This window comes from Gossypium arboreum, chromosome 6 (genome assembly GCF_025698485.1).
Source record: "Gossypium arboreum isolate Shixiya-1 chromosome 6, ASM2569848v2, whole genome shotgun sequence".
Lineage (NCBI taxonomy): Eukaryota > Viridiplantae > Streptophyta > Magnoliopsida > Malvales > Malvaceae > Gossypium > Gossypium arboreum.
Window position 1 is genome coordinate 67,725,875 of NC_069075.1, and position 23,732 is coordinate 67,749,606.

The following is a 23,732-nucleotide window of genomic DNA, read 5'->3' on the forward strand; positions in this document are numbered from 1 at the left end:
TAAGCATGATAAATATTTAGCTAGCTTGGGTTGTGATGAAATCGAATGAATTTTATTTTACAAGCCTAGGGGCTAAATTGTAAAATTGTTAAAATATTAGGGGCAAAAGTGTAAATGTGCTTTAATAAGTGTTTTGGATTAGATTGAATAGAGAGATAATTGAATAAGCTAAATTTAATATTATGTAGATAATGAAAAGTGAAACACGGACTTAGATCAGGGAAAGCACAAAGTCTCGGATTAGTTGACCCGTGTTGTCGTTTTTATGTCTAAGGTAAGTTCGTATGTAATAAACATTGATATAATTATGTTTTAAATGTTTTGATATTGTATGAATTGTGAATTCGACTATACGAATACGTTTGACGATGATTCGGCATTGAAACTCCCGGTTGAACCTTAGGAATAGATTAGGATACTAGTGACATGTCATTAGAGGATACATTGATTTGGAACTTCAAGTGCGATCTTCACTGATTTGGCTACGGGCCATGATATTAGCATTTTGGGTGCGAGATGTATTGAGTTGGCTTCAGGCCATGATTTTGGCACTTAGTGTGTAAGACTCTTGAGTATCCGACCTCTATTCTGAATGGTTCAATGGGTATATTTGAAGATGTGAATTGGTGAGAAATTGATACGTGTCAGTACAGGTATGTACGGAAAACTATTTGAGCAATGAATCAAAGGAAGTTGTAAACTTATGATCAATTTTGTGGTTAAATTCCATGTTAACTTGGTGTTTAATGTTTTGATGCAATTTGAGTTACTTATTTGAAAATGTAAATGAATGGTGAAATTTCCTTAATTATTTCATACGAGCTTACTAAGTTATAAAACTTATATTGTTTTTTTTCCGTGTTTTTTAGTGATTTTTAAGCTAGCGGATTTGGGGATTGTTGGAAACTTCATCACACTATCAAGCTATCAATTTGGTACTTTTAAGTTTATGTTTTGAGATATGGCATGTATAGGTATTTTTGAGTCATATTCATTATGGGTTGATAATAATTTTTGGTCATTTGAAATGGCTTGTAAATGTATATGTTTTGGTTTGTAAATATAGCTACGAAAGTTGGCTTAATTCGGTTGTTATGGTTATGTATATATATGTGCATATATGGTTTGTATTGTAAGATCATGAATGGATATGAGTATGGCTTATATTATGAAGCTTGTGGATATAGATATGGTAGATGCTAAATGGTTAAAATTAGAGAACATATATGTTTTTGAAATTGAGCATCATGATGCATAATTGGAAATGTATATTTAGATGACTTGTGTGTATTGAGGTTAATGGTATAATGTGCATGATTAGGGTTGAATTGGATGGTTAAAATGTCTATTTTTATACCATGAATTGTGCAATTTGGTTTGATATAGGTTTGTGCAAGTTGGGTGGCAAAATGGCGTGGTAAATAGCCCATTTTTGTCCACACGAGCATGTGTCTCAGCCGTGTGTGATATACAATCATGTACATGGTCGTGTGTCCCCTAGTATTGAAATTGAAATTGAAATCAAGTCAGTATGCTCTACATGTTCTCACACACGAGCGTGTGACATGGCCGTGTGGTATAAGTCAGTATACCCTACAAGTTTGGCACGACCTAGCACACAGCCTGGCACATAGGCGTGTATGGCCATTTTTAGGGCACACGGTCTAGCCATACAAGCGTGTGTGCTGGCCGTGTGACCCAAGTTAGAGAGTTACACGGGGTCAGACACAGGCTGGGAGACAACCATGCGCTCCCATTTTAAATGTCCACACAGCTTGTGACAGGGTGTGTCTGTTGACTGTTTGAGACACTATGCTGGGCCACACGGGCGTGTGTCCCCTATTGTTGAGAAAAATTCTTAAGTGTTGAAAAATTTTACAAAGTTATCGGTTTAGTCCCAAACCACACCCAATGTATGTTTAGGGCCTCGTAGGCTCGTATTAGGGACACAATGATTGGTTGTGAATGGAATGTATATGATTTGTTTAATTGTATGTGAAATGTATGTTTGAATGTGTTAGAAAGTCCGGTAATACTTCGTAACCCTATTCCGACATTGAATATGGTTGAGGGGTGTTACAATATAAATCAATCTTACAAGTCGATTAGCGCACGATAAAACACACATGAAAATATTACACAATCACAATTGGTCAGAAAATGTCATAGGTTTATTTGCTCACATATTTTAATCGTCCCTATTTGAAATAGAAGCAGCACTGTGAAAATGAACTTCTTCATGCCCATTGCTAGAGCTAAAGGAATACCTACTTGCTCTCATACATTGGGTCATGGATGGCAACATGTCAATGGGCATTTGACAGGAATCTGCAAGACTAAAACCAAGGATGCTCTACTCATTCTTTTCTGCTCCTCAATTATATAAGAACTACAGGAAATGTTGATTTTTGGGTAGGGATTACATCATTCAAGCCTAACCATAATATTTACCCAAATCAACTACAGCAAAACAATAACAGCAAGAAAAAGAATTAAAATATTAAAACAAAAACAAGAACGGAGATCAACTCAAAAGAAGTGCATATCAATGGTGGTAATAATAGGGGAAATCTGCAAATTCCTACTGCACTAGTTGTACTGCTTAAACAGGACAAATAATTCTTGGATCGATCACGTAAATTTTCTAAGAGATTGAAAGAAAGAAAGAAAGATAGATAACAAAAATTAGAATCATCTAAAAGATAAAAATGAATAAATAGACATGAATGGAATAATTAGTTCTACTTATTAAATATAAATAATTAGTTCTAGCTATTATACTATAAAAAAAATTAATTTCATTTTCATTTTTAATAATGAATAAATTCAATTTTCATTTTTATTTTTATTTTTTTTAGTTATCTTGTTCTTATTATGGTTATATAGGATAGTCTAATAAAAGGATAAGAATAAAAATGAAATTAAAAAAAATGATGCAACCCATAGAAATGAAATCCAGATCATAATGAGAGACTCCTTTCTTTTGTTTTCATTCATAAAGATAGAAGCTAAGACGAAAAAAAGAATCGACCCTTCGAGTATTCCACCAAATTGCCTGAGAAAACTGAGAGTAAGAGGGACATATATATGTTATGGAATACCCATATATATTGAATTGTGAATACAGAAATGATGAAATATTTTCTAATTGGACCAAATAAAAATTAATATGGGTCTCCGATAGAGACGAAAGACGGATAAACAAACAAGAAAATAGGTAAAGACCCTTCGATATAAGAATCTGTATCTATATCTACTAAATTCAACAGTTTCGCATAAAAAGAAAGCAAATAAATAAACGAAAGAAAATAAACAAATGAAAGAAGGGGGAAAGGAGGGAGAAAGGGGGAAGGAGGGGCATCCTAATGAGATCCTAATCTCAAGACATAAAAGGGGATATGGCGAAATTGGTAGACGCTACGGACTTAATTGGATTGAGCCTTGGTATGGAAACCTACTAAGTGAAACCTAACTAAAATTAAACAAGGGTTTTGCCCCGGGACTATGGAACAAAGGATTATCTCGGACACCTACACCGAGGTATTGACGATGATTCTCAAATATCGCAGAACAGAATGTGATATGATGAGATAGAATGCAATAGAAACAAAGACACAGGGAACAGGTTACCTGCTTTTAACGGTCGAAGCGAACCCTTTCATTCTGACATTCTGAATTCTTTAATTTGGAATGAATCAAATCTCCTCAAGTAGGATTCGAACCACGACCGATCGGTTAACGAACCGACCGCTCATCGCTGAGCTAATGAGGAACAACGGAGATTAGATCTCATAGAGTTCAATTCCCGTTCTCAACCCATAACCAATATGAACTTGAAGTTTCCTTCGTAACCTCCGGAACTTCTTCGTAGTGGCTCCGTTTCATGCCTCATTTCATAGGGAACCTCAAAGTGGCTCTATTTCATTATATTCCATCCAGATCCCAATTCCATTTTTATATTGTCATTGACATGACATAAGAGATGTCGGTTATAGTATTTCTTTTTCTATTTCTATATATGTATATGGAAAGTTTAAAAATCATTATATAATAATCCAGAAATAGAAAAGAGAAAAGGGAGGTTAATGATGATTTTTAAATCTTTTATACTAGGGAATCTAATATCCTTATACATGACAATAATCAATTCAGTCGTTATGGTCAGACTCTTTTATGGATTTCTGACCACACTATCCATAGGTCCCTCTTATATCTTCCTTCTACGAGCTCAGTTTATGAAAGAAGGAGAAGAAAGAACCGAGAAGAGAGTATAAGCAACAACTGGGAGAAGGAACTGAGAAGAGAATATCAGCAACAACTGGGCTTATTACAGGCCAGCTCATGATGTTCATATCAATCTACTATGTACCTCTGCATTTAGCATTGGGTAAACCTCATATAATAACTGTCCTAGCTTTACCGTATCCTTTGTTTCATTTCTTCTGGAACAATCACAAAGACTTTTTTTATCATAGACGTCCTACCAGAAATTCAATGCATAATCTTAGCATTCAATATGTATTCCTGAATAATCTCATTATTCAATTATTCAACCATTTCATTTTACCAAGTTCAATGTTAGCCAGATTAGTCAACATCTATATGTTTCGATGCAACAACAATATGTTATTTGTAACAAGTAGTTTTGTTGGTTGGTTAATTGGTCATATTTTATTGATGAAATAGGTTGGGTTGGTATTAGTCTGGATACAACAAAATAATTTAATTAGGTCTAAGGTACTTATTCGATCTAATAAGTATCTTGTATCAGAATTTAAAAATTCTATGGCTCGAATCTTTAGTATTCTGTTATTTATTACCTGTGTTTACTATTTAGGCAGAATACCGTCACCCATTCTAACTAAGAAACTGAAAGGAATTTCTGAACTGGAAGAAGTGGGGGAAAGTGAGGAAGAAAGAAACATAGAAATAGAAACTATTTCCGAAGGGGGAGGGGGTAACCAGAAACAGAGGATAGAAGAAAATACTTCTTCTTCCCTTTTTTCGGAGGAAGAGGTGGATCCGAGCAAAATCGACCAAACAGAAAAGCTATGAGTGACTGGAAAGAAGAAAAAAAAATAAAGGGCAAACTCCACTGTCATTTTAAAGAGACATACTATAAAAATAGACCAGTTTATGAAAATTCTTATCTGAATGGGAATCAAGAAAGTTCGAAGTTAGAAATATTAAAAAAAAAAGAAGATAAATATTTATTATGGATTGAAAAACCTCTTGTGACACTTCTTTTTTATTCTAAACGATGGAATCGACCTTTGCGATATATAAAAAATGACCAGGTTGAAAATGCTATGAGTAACAAAAATATTGTATTTTCTTGTACATCTTTATGGATTGGATTAGTTTTTCTAGTGGGTATCTTTAATTCTCTTATTTCTTGAATCTATCCATTCGGATCCAAAATGACCCCCCCTAATTTTTCAGATTTTGAGAGACATTCAATAATATAGAAGTATAAGTTGCCAAAATGAAAATAAATAAAAAAAATTAGAAGGGGTCAGTCAAACTTCATTATCGTAATGTAACTTGAATGAAATAAATCAATTTGAATGATGAATGAAAAGAAAATAATAAAATCGAAATCATAATAAAAAATGAAATTTAAATTATTAAATTAATAATTTATTTTAATTATACTTAAATTAAATTATTAATTTTCTATTTAACTTACATTAAATAATAATAAATTCTAAATATACTAAATATAAATAATAAATAATAACTAAATAATAATATATAATAATATATAAATAGATAATATAATAAAATAAATAATATAGAAATATAGATTTATAAATCAAAACATATTATATAAATATAATAATATAAATATTATTAATTACTTAATATTAATAACAAATAATATAAATTAATATTAATTGCTAATAACTTGTAATTTGATTAATTGATAAATATTTGAATTGTTATATAATTTCGATTGTTATTTGGTTTATTAGTGGAATTTGATAAAATCGCCTTGAACTGAAGAAAGTATTTGTCCTAGCTCTGACCAAATATTCTTTCTAATCAAAAATCAAGAACAAAAATGCGGATATAGTCGAATGGTAAAATTTCTCTTTGCCAAGGAATGGGAAGTGGAACAAAAGGTATGATCCATGAATATTGATATGCATGCTCCATAAAAACTTTTTTGTTATTCTTCCTTAATTAATCGTTTATGATTCACCGGCTCTTATATCTTTTGATTGAAAAGGAGCAATAAAAAAATCGAGAGATTACAAAGTTAACTGGAATTTTCTAATCTTAATTTTTTAATCTTTCACAACTATTTCAAAAATATTCAAATTTCGAAGTTAGAAGTAATCAAATGATCTCATTGAGTTACTATAATGAAAAACAAAAGAATTCTTTTTACATTATAGTAATATTTTTTGAAAATATCAATTATTATTTATTATTACATATTACAATAATTTCTATTTACAATAAGTTAGATACATCGATAAAAATACAAAAGAATTCCCCTAAAAAAAGTATGATATAAATCATAGGATGTCTTAGAACTTAAAAGAAAAATGAATTATTTGAGTTTGTTTATTCGAACTTATTAACTAGCTCATTTTCATCATGAATCGATTGATTGTCTTCCACTACAATAAATGAACCTTTTCTTGTAGGAAAGACTATCCGATATTTTCTTTATATTTACATATAATTAAAAGAAAATGAATATTAATATAATAAAATATTCTTTTTTTCTTTCAAAATTATATATCCTTTAACAGATTAACTTCGAGTCTCATTCAAATTTGGTTGAAAATGAAAATTAGGCATACCCTCTCTTCGAGCTTGACCAATTACCAATTTATGAAAAAAAAAATCAAATTCAAGTTTGCTTAGGTAGATAAAATGGGTTTTACACTTTTTATTTTGATGCAGTTTTCATGTATAAATGGAGATGTATAAATTATAAATGTAAGACAGCAAAAAACTAGGCGGAGATAGAAAAGAAAGACTTTTTTTATGTATTTTTGATTTCATCAATTTGATTTCTATATCATAATAGATATAGATCCTATTCTATCCTATAGATTTGAATGGAGATATAAAAAGAAAGGTACCAATAAATTAAATACAAATTCTTCTTTTTTTCTAGATAGTGTATGGAATATAAAAAAAAGGGTTATATCATATTGTTTTTTGTTCTAGAATAGAAGCATTTTATGCGATTTTCCCATCTCTATTAATTTTTTATGCAATTTGTATTGTAGTATATATATAATTATAATTTATAAAATCTATAGGAATAGATAAATAATAACATCAAAAGACCGATCGTTTTTTTTTTTTTAAATAGATGTCTTTGACGTCCAACTATAGCACTGAATAACTTTTTTTTTGAATGGCAGTTCCCAAAAAACGTACTTCTACATAAAAAAAGTGCATTCGAAAAAATGTTTGGAAAAATAAAGGATATTGGGCGGCCTTGAAAGCTTTTTCCTTAGCCAAATCTCTTTCTACGGGGAATTCAAAAAGTTTTTTTGTACGCCAAATAAATTTGGAGTAATCTGAATTGGTTTAACTAGAATAGGATACAAAGGTTTTACTTTTTTGAATTTTTGAATATCTTTTTTTTCATTTCCCGGGGGGGGGGATTCTTATTTTCCCCATCGCCCATTTGTATTTGTTATGTTAGTGTTATAATAATTTGTTGTTTTTATAATATTCAATTTATAATAATAAATAATTAAATAATAGAATAAGATTTTTTTTTCTATTTATACTATAATGGATTGCAGAGCATATATATATAAGAGCTTTAACTGGATTGTCGAAACTCACCAATTAAGTTTCAATTTTGTAACTTTATGAATCATTATTTCTCTGAATTACTATATCTCCTTCCCCTGTTTTCATTTATTGCTTTTTCCTAGCTTCTTAATTAAGAATCTTAATATTAATAAAAGGTAATGGCTCGGTTGGGTGGAATAGCCGAGCCAGAAAAAAATATTTTAGATAGAAAATGTGTTGAAACGAAAGGAAAACAGAATAGTTTTTAAATATCACCTGATTCATTCAATATATATAGTGTAATCAAATTGATTCCTACCTTAGGCATTGGATCTCCTGTCTCAGTTATCTCAGTTAAGATGAGTCATGGAAAGAACAGGCTCAAAATCACAATCAATTCCTTTTTCAAATCCCGCTGTGACTGCGCGAGCTCTTCTCGCGTACCATAAATGACCCACGAATAGGAAGAATCCTAGAAAAAGAATGAGAGGTAGCTAACCAATTTCTCAGAGAGACATAATTAACTGCATTGATCTCGGTAGCTACGCCATCTACAGAATTTAAAGACCCTAAAGGAGCATGCGTCATATATTTCGTAGAACGCCATTCTTGCCAAGGTTGTATGTCTTTTTTCAACCTACTCAAGTCCAAACCATTGGGACCTCTTAGAGGTTCTAACCAAGGAGCACACAGATCCCAAAAATGCATAGTTTCCCCTCCAAAATTGACTTCTCCAGTCGGGGAACTCATTAGATATTTACCTAACCCAGTAGGCCCTTGAGCGGATCCCACATTGGCCCCAAGACGTTGGTCTCTAACTAGAAAAGTAAATGCTTGAGCTTGAGAAGCTTCTGGTCCAGTGGGCCCATAAAACTCACTAGGATAAGCGGTATTATTGAACCAGACAAAGAAACAAGCAATGAAACCAAAAACGGATAAAGCACCTAAACTATAAGACAAGTAAGCCTCTACTACTGGAAAAATAGATATAATCATATCGAATTGCGGATTCCTTTTTATTGAAAATTAAAATATATTAAAATATTCATAATTATTTCGAAATATATAGTTTCAAAAAACAAAATACCCTTTTCTTTTCTTTTGAACAAAAAAGAATAAAAAATGAAACTATCCAATAATTGTGCTTAGAGCAATTCACGCCTAATAGATTAGGATTTTATTCAATTAGGAACGTATCATAAAAAAAATTCCTGGTCGGGTCAATAAGATCATGAAAAGCATTTCGATTTATTTATCTCTTATTTTACACAAAATGGATTTGCCTGGACCAATACACGATTTTCTTTTAGTTTTTCTGGGATCGTGAAACGTGAGGCTTCATGATTCTTGTGAATCTAATTCATTGAAATTCCATCCAGTAAAACGGAAGAATTATAAATCTCCAAAATAATAGATAAGAATATCGCAAATAAAGCCATTGCGACACCCATCAAAGGAGTCGTTCCCCATCCAGGGGCTGCCTTACCATATTCCGAATTCAATGTTTCAAAAAATCCCCTACAGCAGTTCATCTTGGACCAGATCTAGAACTACCCTCAACAGTTTGTATAGCCATAAATCTTATTTTGTATTCAGTGAGATTTGTTGACTTTGTATATCATTCCGTTGTAAATAAACAATCTTATCATAGACCCATTGTGATCTTGAAATTATATAATAATGGAAACAACCTTAGTCGCCATCTCTATATCTGGTTTACTTGTAAGTTTTACTAGGTACGCTTTATATACTGCTTTTGGGAAACCCTCTCAACAATTAAGAGATCCATTCGAGGAACACGGGGACTAATTGAAGTAATGAAAAATCATTTCATTTTTTTAGTTAGAATTTTAGGCGGTTCTTGAAAAAAGATAGCGAAAAAAATTATCCATAGAGTAGATACTAAGAGGAATGTATAAACCAATACTTCCATAAATTTGCTAAGAGATTGAAAGAAAGAAAGAAAGATAGATAACAAAAATCAGAATCATCTAAAAGATAAAAATGGGTAGACTAAAGAGAATATAAAGGAGGGTACCTGGCAATGGAACTGATTTGCAACCCAAGGGGAAGGGGAAAGGGAAGGGGAGGGGGAAGGGGTGTAACAGTCTGGTTTAGATCCTAGTCAGAATAGTGGTTTCGGGACCACAAATTTGAGTCAAAATTTTTTTATATTATTTTCCATGCCTATTATATGTGAATTGATGTCTGTGAAAGTTTCGTATGAAAATTTGATCGTTTGTGCATTCAATTTGACTAAAGGACTTAATCGCGTAAACTGTAAAAATGGCCTACTATTTGAATAATGGCTTAATTGTTGTGTCTTTATTATTAAGAGGTTCTTATGTTGATATTTAACCATTGTAAAGGTTAGTGGACATTAATATCCATGGTTTATATGTTATATGTTAATGATTTAGTAAGGTTAATATGGTAAATGATGTATTAATTAGAAATTAAATAAAACAAAAGCCATATTTTCTACCAAATTCATCATCTATTACCGAAAATTAAAAATAAAAATAAAGAACAAAAGCTTTTAGGGTTCAGCTAGGAAATTTAAAGATTAAGGTATGTGTTTTGATCGGTTTTTGATAATTTCTGCGTTTTTATGATTGTTGCTTAGTAATCTATCAAGCCCATGTCTCAATTTCTGAAATTTTTGATGATTTTGAGTTGAGCCATTGATGAAATTATGAGTTTTATGAAGTTTGATGATAATATATGAAAGATATGTGTTAGATTATCATGTTTTGTATTGGGATTTTTGATGAATTTGAGTAATTTAGACTAAATTGTGAAAATGAAAAATTGAGGGGCTAAAAAGTGAAATAAATGAAATGTGTGGGCTTATATGAGCTAGGGTAAAATTCGGCTAGTCAATGGTATAAAGAAATTTTGTGCATTTTGTGATTTTATGAATTAGGGACTAAATTATTAAAATGTGAAAATGTGAGGGGTAATTTGTAAAATACCCTAAATATGTGTATATGGATTGAATTGAATGATTTATTGAATAAAAGGGTTAATTTTGAGTACATATAGATCAAGAAAGGAAGAATTCAGATTTAGATCGAGGGAAATCTAAGGTTGTCGAGTAAACGATTCGAATAATCAATTCTAAGTACGAGGTAAGTTCGTACGTGATAAACGATGCTACAAATTAAGTTTATTTGCTTTGATAATGCATAAATTGTATATATTTTATTATGGTTTAAACACAATGATAAATCGACTGTGTTCGGCACTAAGTGTGTGATTCAAAATAGCTTCGACTATAAATAGCACTAAGTGTGCGAATTGGAATAGCTTTGGCTATACAAGGCACTAAGTGTGCGATACTGAGATAGTTTCAGTTATTTGAGATGGCACTAATCGTGCGAGATCATAACAACTTCGGCTAATCATTAATGTACTAAGTGTGCAAGCTATTAAAGTGCGGAAAGACTTTTGTATGAATTAATGTATTCGATCGAGAGGTGAGAATGAAAATGAATAAATACGGGAAATTTCAAGTATGTACGATACCTATATGGTAGATGATACTATGTGTATGAAGCTTGATGAATTAGTATGAACATATTAATTGTGATGGAATAAAATTGATAGATGATTTGAGAACTACTAGGTGTTTATTAGTTGATGTTTTATATTTTATAAACTGTTGATTATATTTGCTATGAACTTACTAAGCTATGAAGCTTACTGTGTGAGATGTTCTCTATTTTACGGTGCTATAAAGCTAGCTTGGATCCGAAGATTGTCAGTGTTTCATTCACACTATCAGACATCTATTTTGGTACCATTTTGAGAGTTGTACATTTGGTATATGGCATGTATAGGCTAGAACTATGTGAATATGTTTTGTAATGTGTATATCAAGCCATGTGATATGGCTAGATTATGGTTAAACTTATGGTTTGATTTTAGTATATGATATGTGATGCAATGTTGCTATTATGAGGTGTTTGTGGTTGGCCAAAAGTAATGGTCATTTTGGTAAGAATTTGGCATGTGAATGAATGAGGTAAATTGAATTTACAAGACAAATGTTTTGGTTTGATTATGACTCATTATATAGTATATTTTTATATGTATGTTATGTATGAAATTTGTTAATAATGAAATGGCATGAAAGATGTAAGTTTTGGTTATGAAATATTTGAGAAGTTGGTATAAAATGATGTGGTTTTGATGCTTGTAGGTATGACCCAAAATGGGTGGCAAATTGGCTTTTAAAATGGCCTATTTTTGTCCACATGGGCGTGTCTCAGTCTTGTGCAACACATGGTCATGTTACACAACCGTGTGTCCCCTGGGGTAGTCCTACAATTTAAAGTCAGTCTCGAGCACGGCTAAGGTACACGAGCATGTGGCTAGCCATCTGTCCCAAGTCAGTTTCGACCACGGCCTGCCACAAGGGCGTGTCATGTGGTCGTGTGGAAAAGTCAGTATGTATGCCCTATTTTTCCATGGCCTAGACACACGGGCGTGTCTAAAGCTGTGTTAGGCACACAGCCTGTTCACATGGCTGTGTCTAAAGCTGTGTGAGGCACACGGCCTGTTCACACGGGCGTGTGACCCGTACAACTTTGAAAAATGTTTAAGTTTTGAAAAATTTTGTATGAGCTCAGTTTAGTCCCGACCCCTTTCTAAAGCATGTTTAAGGTCTTGTTGACCTATGTAAGGGACTCTATAATGATATGTAACCATGATACTATGATGTTTGTGAAATGAATGCGAAATGTTTCGATGTGTTCGGTAATGCCTCTTTACCCTAGTTCAGTGACAGATACGGGTTAGGGGTGTTACAAGGGGAAAGGGGAGAAGATTTAGTAGTGTTGGGATGTGAAAGGAAAATTGATTGGAAAATGTCTTATCGAAAAAAAAATGTAAGACATTTTCCCAGAAGAAGGCATCATTTTCCTGTGTTTTGGAAAAGCTTTTACGGGGGGAATTTATTTTCCACCAAACAAACAGTGGAAAAGGTTGAAAATAATTTCCAGAAAAGCTTTTACAAGCAAACAAATGGAGCCTAAATTGGAATAGCAATTCCAAGATCTAAATTGCAGATCAAATCAGTTGGTTTGATTCAGAGAGAAAAAATTGCAAAATAGTTTTTTCCCAATTACATATTTTCACTATTTCAATCAATAAATTTCTTCTATTCAGTGTATTTAATTGATAATTTTAAGGATAAAGTATAACTTTTAGAATTTTTATTTTTAATAAAGGCTAAAATAAAACATTCTTTCTAGTTTTTATGATTAAACTAAAACTTTTTATTCTTTATGTCTCAACTAGAAATTATATACAATTCCTTAAGGCTTTCTACTAAAAGACCTTAAGTATACTATTTAATTATAAAGAGAAAAATGTGTGTGTGTTTTTTTTTACAAGTTAGCTCAGGAATGAAAATAAGAATGATAAAAGAAATATTACAATAAGTACCTAAAAGACTATGTACTGGAGGAAATGAGAAAAAGAAGACTTGAAGTGAATTCTCTTGATTTCAATGTTTGGATGTATCTTTCTAGAGTCTTTACGTGTTTTTGACTTGAATTTATACCCTCTAATCAGTTTGGAGCCATTGAAGGGGATTTTCAGTTGTTAAAAGTATTGATTTCACACATTAAATATAGTTTGTAAAGTCAAGTTTTGGTACTTAACAAATATATATTAAGACTTGGGCAAAAAATAGCCATTAAAAAAAACTAATCTAGTGAGACTTTATTTTAATGACTATACTACAAATTAGCAAATACTACACTTTATACAAATTATTTTACAAGATTTACAAGCCAATTAAGTAATCTAAGTAAAGTATCAAAATTAGTACTAATCAAATAAGCAAATTATTCCCTAAAATAAATAATTTATTTCTATTAAGTTAAATATTTTACAATGAAGATATTTTATTATGTTTTACCAAATCAATAAAGAATTAATCAATTAAATAAAATATACCCATATTTCTAGAAAAAACCATACCTAGTTATATATTTTAATCCTAATTAATAAATATTAATGATAGGGATGAGTGCAGAGCAAGATCGTAATTTTGTCCCAGTTGTAGATTTGACTTAGTGCTCTAGACAATTAGAAATAAACTTAAAATTGGACACAACCTGAAACGAAAATAAATCCAAGTCAGATAAAAGAAATAAAGAAAGCAATTAAAATAAATAAGATAAATAAAACATAACAATAAATTAAAGATTAGAATAAAGAGAAAACAAAGAAGATAGATGGAAAAGATGGAACATGACATGTAGAAGTCCTAAGGAGCCTTGGAAACAAGAAGAATCTATAGCCCCCTTCAAACGACTCTAATTTCCTCTCTAAGAAAGAAAACTTGGCAAGAAAAGGTTTGAAGGTGATCCCTACAATCTAAAAAGATTGTTAAAACTCTTCTAAAAGAAAACTCAAGAAAAATTCTTGAACAGAAAAGCTCAAAGAGAATTTATTAACTCAAAAGAGAAGTTGTTGGATAATAATTAATTTATTTGTGTACAATGAAGAGGCATTTATATAGGTGAGTTAAGTACATCTAAATAAAAATTAAGTACATTGAAACTTTAATTACCCTAAACAAGAAGTAAATTTAAATTAAACTTTCTTATTGATATGAAATTCTTAAATAACTTAAAATAATTAAAAATTATCCAAACTTTGGAATAAATAAATAATAAAATAATAAAACTTAAAAAGTATTGACTAGCATAGTTTCATGAGAATAAGTTAAGTTGATGATATGATGAGATTGAGAATGTAAGTAGTAAGTTGAGTAGCATTTTATTATTATGCAGTTATTGTTATTAGTATTGTTGTTATTGAGTTATGCGACTAACCTTGAGAATTTGAGTAAGTATTTTCAGCTATGACTTGACAAGGCATTGATATCTCAAAGTCCATGGTTGTGCCATGGCAATTAAGGAAGAATTGATGGAAAAGTCCATGTTCATAATATGGCATTTAAGGAGGAATTGACGGTTAAGGATACCATGTAAGACCATGTCAAGACATGGCATTGGTAAGGCAAGGATCCCGTGTAAAACCATGTCAAGACATGGCATCAACATTGATTAAGGACTCTATGTAAGACCACATCAAGATGTGGCATTGGCACTAATACAAGGATACAATGTAAGACCATGTTTGGAATATGACATTTGGTAAGACAAGGATACCATGTAAGACCATGTTTGGAACATGGCATTTGGTAAAATAAGGATATCATGTAAGACCATGCCAAGGCATGGCATTGATAAGATCTATAAGGCAAGGAAATCATGTAAGACCATGTCAAGACATGACATTAATGAGTTACTATAAGGAAAAGGTCTCATATAAGATCATGCCAAGGCATGGCATTGGTGAGTTCATAAGGCAAGGATACCACATAAGACCATGTAAAGACATGGCAATGGTAAGTTCAAAAAGGAAAAGGCTCCCGAGTAATCCTAAGAGTAAGTCAAAGAAACGACAAGGTGAGAACATGAAGAAAGAGTAAAGGTATGCATTTAAGGCTTATTTAATATTGAGATTGTAAGTAATTGAGATTATCAAGTATTAAGTAAGTGATGAGTTTTCAGTTATGCTTGTGACACTTTATGACATGATTGGCAATATGCCTATATTATGAAAGAGTACTCATGTGTTAAGTGAGATGTTGCAGGTATGTAAGCAAGCTATTAAGTAAGGTGCCTTTTGTATTCTGAGCCTTTGGTAAGGTTACCAATGATTAAGATGGGAAAGTAAGAACTAAAAATTATTTAAGCAAATTATGATAGTATAGTAGTAAGCTAAATTGATTGCTAATGCTTATTATTTTACATGTGAACTTACTAAGATTTATAAGCTTACTTCTTTCACATTCCCATTTCTAGTACTTAAAAGTAAGCTCGGGTTGGAGGTCGTCAGAGATCACTTCACACTATCGACTATCAAGTTACCAAATGGGTATCTTCGTTTACAAACGTTCTAGTTCATGGCATGTATAGGGACTTAGCCATTTTGCGTGTATGTCCGTATGATATGGCTAAAGAATGGTATGTAAATATTTGATAATGATTAGCTATTGAAATGGCTAATGAAGAACATGTTTTGGTGTTATGTATGCCTAAATGGTAGTTAATACAAAGAAATCATGAAAAAGTGAAATTAGCATTAAAACAGTATTGAACAGCAGTAGTGACGTGACTTTGAAAAATCACCAAGAATATTAGAAATGGAATTAGGTGAAGAATGAGATATAGAATTAAAGCTTGTTGAGTCTATTTTCATATGAAAGAAATAGAGTAAGCAAAAGAAGTGTATATTAAGAGATATTTGAATTTTAGTGAGATAGGGTCAGGGCAATATCTGAATCCCCTGTTCTGACTTTATAAATTCACTAAAAATTGTACAAGAAGAAATATAGTTTATATTTATAGATTCCTTAGTGAATCTAATTTCAAGAGAAACAAACGGAATAGTTATTTGAATTCTGTAAAGCGAGAAAACTGATTCGTAGTGAGAAGAGGTTAGAGTAGTCGACAGTGCAATAGGGGAAACTTTAACTAATAAGCTGTACTAATTGGCTAGACCAAAAATTCTGGAAAACAATTAGTAAGAAGATATATGAGTCTAGTTTTAGGGAAAATTCATGAATTTAAATTTTGAGTTTTGTGACTTGAGTTATGATTTATTTAGTGACTATGACGCAGGTGGGCAGTTTTATAAGGAATAATGAAATAAATTGTTTTGATTTGTCTAAGTATTTGAAAATTTTTTAATGTTCCCGGTTTGGTCTCGAACCGTTTCAATTGCATGTTTTAGGGTCTCGAGGGCCCTTTTTAGGAATATATTGAATGAATGTAAATTAATTAATTTGAAAAGAAAATTTTATGCCCTGAATTAGTAAGTTAAGTCAGGTAATGCCTCGTGCTCAACTCCGACGACGGTTTCGGGTAAGAGATGTTACAGAATAAATTTCAAAATATGAGTTCTAGAAGTTTTTAGTATGAAATTGAATTGGATTTTTAATTAGAGGGTCTTATATAGCAATTTGACAAAGTTTTAAAATTTTGGGCAAAAATGGGCTTGGATGGATAAAATTTCAAAGAAAGGCTAAAAGGGCATTTACGTCATTTGGTCATTAAATGGACTAAAAGACAAAATAAAAGCCAAATTTTTTGTCCATATTCTACCTATGGCCGAATATTTCATGGGAGAAGACATGGTTAGGGTTTTCAAGCTTCCAAGCTTAATAGTAAGTGCATTCAAGCCCTGTTTTTTATGTTCTTTACATTTTTAAAATCCCTGTAACATGCTTTACTCATTTCTACCATTATTTTGAGCTAAGGTTTATGTTTAAAAATTTACCCATGAATTATATGCATTTATTTTGATGTTTAATGGTAGAATATGAAGGCTCGATGTGTAATAAACGACTTTTGCTAAGTGATTTTCGGTAAAAATGCTTAAAAAGGACTAAATTGTATAAGTTATAAATTGGTCATAAAAGGGTGATTTAGTGGAAATTGGGGGCTTTCATAGTTATGAAAATGATTTGGCTAGGCTTGAAAAGCAAGAAAATTGAATAAAAATCATTTTACGAGCATTGGGGCAAAAGTGCAAATATGTGAAAGTTTAAGGGTCAAAATGCAAATTTGTAAAAATATGATTTTTGGATCCATATGAATAATGTGACTAATTAGTAGGCTAAATGTGGTATTATAGATCAAGGAAAACAAGATTCGGGCTTAGAACGAGGTTGAACAAGGTAAAACACAAACTCAAAATAAATAGTCATACTCGAAACCGAGGTAAGTTCATATGTCAATGATAATACAACGATATTATTGTTCATACTTGAACTTAAATTGATGTGTTAGCATAGTGTGATGGATATTTATTTAATTGATATAAAGATTATATATTGTAACATATGCCTAAATATAATTATATGCAATACATGTTTATTTCATGGACTAATGTCTAAATAAACATGGAAATGTGTTGAATTGGATGTACATTGCATGATCAATATGCATAATGAGATACTTGATGAAAAGAAAAAATCTCAGTTGAATAAAAAACGAAATCCGATGGATAAACCATGGCTTACATGACTTGAGATCCTGCATGTGTTGTAGAGAAGGATTTAGCCCGGACGGGTAATTCGTTGATCTCAAATATAGAAAAGGATCTAGCCAGGACGGTGGTTCCTTGAGTGATCGAGCCTTTCGAGGAATATGTGTGCATTAAGGATTTAGCCTCGATGGGTAATCTGATTAGGATCTGAATTTAGCCTGGACTAGTAATTCATATCCGATCTCATTTGAGTATATGTCGTTGTAGGGGATTTAGCCTGGACTGGTAATCCCGAAAATACTCTATGAGTTTATATTATGGGAGATTTAGCCTAGACTGGTAATCCCGCCGTAAGATGTGAGGTTCACGGGAGTGCGTACTTGAGATGATCACTTGTATGACTTGACGGTAAATGGATTATCCATCAAGATTTTTGAGAAATTCAACGAGTATTATAATGAATAATGCGATGAAAGTCCCGAGATGGGCACAGTGATAAAGGTAAAGTTAATTGATATGCTATGGATATGTACAGGTACATACATTATACTCATAAGTGATGCCTTATTGAAATGTGATAAATGATGAGTAAGCAAATTCATGCATATGTATGTGTATACATGATAAACAAGTAAAAAGGCTTGAAAGATGAACCATCCTTATGCTTATGATTATGAATTGTGTTGTAATATCATGTTAACTTACGTTGTGTAATAAGATATGGGTTTCATGAAATGATGAGTCCATGATCAATGAGCTTATGATAGTTACTATGAATTTGCACTGAAATAGTTTTGGACAGCAGCAATAGTCCGAATTTGAAAATCCACCAAAAATAGTGGAAATTGAGTTGAAGTTTGAATAAAATATGAAATTAAATTTTTTGGGTCTAGTTTCAGATAAAGGAAATGGTGCTAGTAAAGGAATCTCATATGATGATATATTTGAATTCTTGTGAGATAGAGTTAGAATAAGTTTGAAATCCCCTGCTCTGAATTGAGAAAATCACTAGAAATTGTAAAAAAATAATTATGAGTTTGGAATCATATGAATGAAATCATTAATGAGTCTACTTTCACAAAAAAGAGACAGGAACATTATCCGAGTCTCGTACTATGAGATAATTAAATTTTAGTGAAGAAAGGTCGAAGCTATCAAATAGCAAAATAGGGGAGACTTCAAATAATAAACTGTACTTATTTGCTAGACCAAAAACCTGGATATTTTATTGTAAGAAGATAAATGAGTCTAGTTTTAGGTAAAATTAACGGATCTTAATTTTGAGTTCCGTAGCTCTAGATATAAATAAATTAATAACTACGACTCGAGAAAAAAGCTTAACCAGAGTATGAGTAAAAGTGTCATTATGGTTGATTGCCTAAGGAAACATGTTGTTATAATGCTTATTATTTTCATATGGGCTTACTAAGATTTAGGCTTACTCCCTCCTCTCCATTTCCTTAGTGTTTTTAGGTTGGCTCAGGTTGGAGATCGTCAGAGGCAGCATCACATTATCAAGCTATCAACTCCAGAGTATTGTCATACGTGTATTAAACACTTTCAAGTGAGTGGCATGTATAAGGACTAGTTTTTATATTAGAAGTTGTTATGATTAGCCAAATTTACCGGCTTATATTAATCTATTGTATATAGCCATGAGATGTGGCTTATTATGGTTATGGCTTGTAAGCCTAATTATTCCTGCTATGGGTTAATGCATGTCGTGTGATTATAATTGGTTGCTATGAATAATTAGTATAACACATGTACACGATGAATGCCCTAGAACCATTTGAGGTGGTTCTGGCCATGGAATGAATACGTGGCCTGTTAGTAAGTTGATAATTTAAACATGGACAATTGTAGAATGTGTAGATATTAAATGCTGGGTAATAAACACACGTAAGGCAACATGCAAATTATTTATTTGAATCTTTGTCAAGGTCGATTAACCATTAAATTGATGCTATAATTTGGGTCCATGATGTGTAAAGTATGAGAAAGAATTAAGGACAACATAAGGCTTGGAAAATAGCCCAAGTGTCGGTCACACGAGTAGAGACACGGTAATGTATCTCAGCTGTATGGAGGACACGGTCTAGCACATAGACGTTTGGCTTGACTGTGTGGATCAATTTGTTTGGCTAATGCCATAAACAGAGAGTTACACGGGCTGAGGGCACAGGTGTGTCCCAAGCCACACGGGAGTGTGTGACCACACGGCCCAACCCACACGGGCGTGTGACTCTCGAAAGTAAGAAAATTGGGTAAGTTGTCCAAAGTTTATTGAAAGTTCTCGGTTTAGTCTCGAACCACCCCGATGTATGTCTTAGGCCTCGAACACCTGCATAAGGGACAATATGCATGTGTTTGAGATGTCTTATTTTTGGGAAAAAATTTTGTGGCCCGATTTTGCATGTTGTGAATGTTTAAGTCCGGTAATGCCTCGAGCCATGTCCTGGTGTCGGATACGGGTAAGGGGTGTTACATGAGCGGTGTGGTCATCGAGGGATTGATATTCTAGATTTAGGGAATAAAAGGGCAATATGGTAGACATTTATATCGGTTTTGTTAAGATGTATTTGGTATTGTTTGTGGTGTGAACTTCGACATGGTGTTTGGTTTATTGAATAGACATTTTGGTGCTTATGTGACTAGGTGAATGAAGCATGATGTTTAGTGTAACAACTCAATTTCAGTGAAATCGGAACAATAGTTTCGGGACCACAAATCTGGTTGAAAATAAAATTTATTTTAATTTTATTACATAGTCCATATCATGTTAGAAATTTCATGTGAAAATTCTGATAAGAAAATTTTACCAATTATGTGTTTAATTACGGGAATGACCAAATCGCATAAAATGCAAAAGTTAAAATCTAGTAGCTAGAAGGATTAAATAACTATGAAATTCAAAACTTAAGATCCTTATATGGTAATTAGACCATTAAAGAAAAGTATCTAGATATTTTTGGCGACTCATCCATGGTAATTTAGAAAAAGGGCAAGGACTAAATTGGAAATTAAATTAATTTAATTAATTAAAAGATGATAAAAGAAATATCATCTTATTTTATTTCATCTTCATCCCCAAAATACATGGAAACCCTAGGAGAGAGAGAATAAACTTGTAACACCCCTAACTCGTGACCGACGCCGGTGTCGGACACGAGGGGTTAACGGCCAAACCCTCTCTAGATACCAACCAATTTGACGTTATCAGTCAGGCTGGAAAACTGCATCACCGTCGCCTTAAAAATCATATCTCGAGTTTCAAAACTCAGAAACTGGTTTTGTAAATTTTCCCTGAATTTAGACTCATATACCCATCCATGGATTTATTTTTATAATTTTTGGTTGGGCCAATTGGTACAGTTTATTAGTTAAAGTCACCCATGTTACAGGGACCGACTGCTCTGACCTTCGCGCGTTACAACTTGAATATCTCCCTGTACAGGGCTTTAATACTGGTGCCGTTTGTTTCTAATGAAACTAGACTCAAAATGGAATCTTTACATATAAGGCATGACTCCTAATTCTTTCTGGATAATTTATGGTAAATTTTCAAAGTCGCGACAGGGGACCCAGAAACCGTTCTGACCCTGTCTCACGAGAACCTTAATATTTCTCAGTATACCGCTCGTATGGTCGTTTCGTTTCGTCCATATAAAAATAGATTCATCAAGGTTCAGTTCCATAATTTACTCACTATTTAATTCTACTTCTACTATTTTTAGTGATTTTTCAATCTCATCTCACTGCTGCTGTCCGCAACAGTTACTGCAGTAGACTATGCCAATTTCATGAATTTTTCCTTGGCCTTAATCATCCACCATACATGACACAAATTATGGCCACCTTATCAAAATTTGAGTTTCTAAGACTCGTGGCTATAGGTTCTAGCATCCCACTCGGCGACCACATAGGCCATTTTCACATGGCTTAAAGTTTACAACCCACAATTCGACAAAATATAATAGCCTATACATGCCAAATGTTCTTCAACAACAAAAACAATACCACAAGATTTCAGCCGGTGTGATGACTTCAACGACGGTCCCGATCACGCATAAACAATACGAGTCCGAGAGACCTAAAATGGGTGACAAGAAAAACACCGAGTGAGTTTACAACTCAGTAAGTCATAAGCATTCATCAATCCATCGATAAAGTTACTACAACATGAAACAATAAACGAGGCTAGGTACTCATCCATATCGAATCTATACCATAATTCCTCGGACCTTTCGGTCCAATCTCATACCAAGTCATACATCCACATTTCATATTCTACACAACAAGATATTTGAGGCATTTTCACACTAACTCATTTCCACCACAATCATACAATTTCAATCATCACATAGATTTAAGGCTTACCAAATTCAACCCCGAGCATGAACATATTTTCTATTCGTCATGAGCTCGAGGTACTTACCCGATCCGCTGTCCGGGATTAGCTCGATGATGTCGCACACTCAGTGCCAATTGTAATGCAAAAGCATATAGTGAATCCGCACACTTAGTGCTATATGTATTCAACTCGCACACTTAGTGCTATATAATCAAACTCGCACACTTAGTGCTGTACAATTTTAAACCCACACTTAGTGCCAATCTTGTCACCGTGTCCATTTATACCCGCACACTTAGTGCCGAGACCAATACCTTATGTATTTTGCTGCCTTTATACATTCAACAATGGCATCATTCCATACACATACATTTCCATTTACACACCAACTCATTTAAACACATTTGCATATATATATTGATCATTTAAATCAACACCAAATATACGCTTAATGACTTACCTTGTGTTGGGTAAAACAGTCCAAGTCGGCTACTCGATGACCTTCGTCTTTCCCTTGCTTGATTCTCCTTCTTTAACTCCTTGAGCTTAATCAATAAATCAACTAGTTTAACCCTCTTGCTAAACATTCATAATTCAATTACACATGCATATGTATGTTTGTATATTCGCAACCATCCTCACTTATTACCCATTTGGTCAACAATCTAAGCCAAGATAAGGCTTCAATATGGTTGCCTCTAACCGAATACATGCACACCAATCTACTTCCTTTGGCCGAATATGCATGTCTATGTGGAGGCCAATTTACATAATACTACACAAAAAAACAGCATACATTTTCCTAATTAACGCATTACATATTGTAGTTCTATACACATCTCTCATTTATTTCATAACCAAACAACATCACAAGCAAATAGACACCTTAAAATAGTATACATGTCATACCAATTCATCATGTGCAAACATATATTCATGTAGGTGCAATGGCCGAATTCTCAAGTGGCTTATATCCAAATATACACACATATCCAAAGCTTAAATCTTACTTACCATGCAACATGCATGAATCATACTTATGGATATAACATGGCCGAATACCACAACACCATACCGTTTCAATTTGGTCATGGTTAAACAAAGAACTTAGTATCTCATTCAAAAATGCTAAAAGAAAATCTAAGAATCCTCAATCCACCATCACATGAATCATTATCAAGCTTGATATTTAGCATGCAATGGCATTAACACCATATTCACTTTGGCCGAATTTCATTCCCATGACATAACAAAGATTTGAACCATGGGCTAACAAGAACATCAAGCTAGCAACTAAAATATACATGAATCTCATGGCAAAACATCAAACTTACCTTAATCTAGGTACAAGTATGGCCAAACCTCCTCCTAAACCTCTTCCAAACCAACATGAAACAAGAATTCCTTCCTTCTTCCTTAGAATTTTCAGCCCAAAGGAAATGAAAATGATGAACAAAAATTCTTCTCTCCTTCTCCACACTCACGGCAATGGGCATGCATGAGACCATTTTTCTCTTTTTTTTTGTTCCTT

At 32.6% G+C, this 23,732-nt stretch overlaps 1 protein-coding gene and 1 pseudogene across 1 annotated transcript; one reads left to right on the plus strand and one right to left on the minus strand.

The window, feature by feature from the left end:
• The first annotated feature begins 4,061 nt into the window (after positions 1–4,061).
• LOC128293897 (protein TIC 214-like) lies at positions 4,062–4,940 on the plus strand. The gene is made up of 2 exons (XM_053029457.1): positions 4,062–4,268; positions 4,303–4,940. Exons 1-2 carry the CDS (start codon positions 4,086–4,088, stop codon positions 4,684–4,686), a joined length of 567 nt encoding a protein of 188 aa, XP_052885417.1. The 5' UTR covers positions 4,062–4,085; the 3' UTR covers positions 4,687–4,940.
• Positions 4,941–7,998: 3,058 nt separating this feature from the next.
• LOC128293794 (photosystem II CP43 reaction center protein-like) lies at positions 7,999–8,766 on the minus strand (annotated as a pseudogene).
• Between the last annotated feature and the right edge of the window lie 14,966 nt (positions 8,767–23,732).

Excerpts from the sequence above, each read along its gene's own strand:
- LOC128293897 (XM_053029457.1), top strand. The coding sequence starts at position 4,086 with ATGATGATTTTTAAATCTTTTATACTAGGGAATCTAATATCCTTATAC. Across the intron at positions 4,269-4,302 it reads AAGAAAGAACCGAGAAGAGA|AGAATATCAGCAACAACTGG; the intron begins GTATAAGCAACA and ends GGAACTGAGAAG.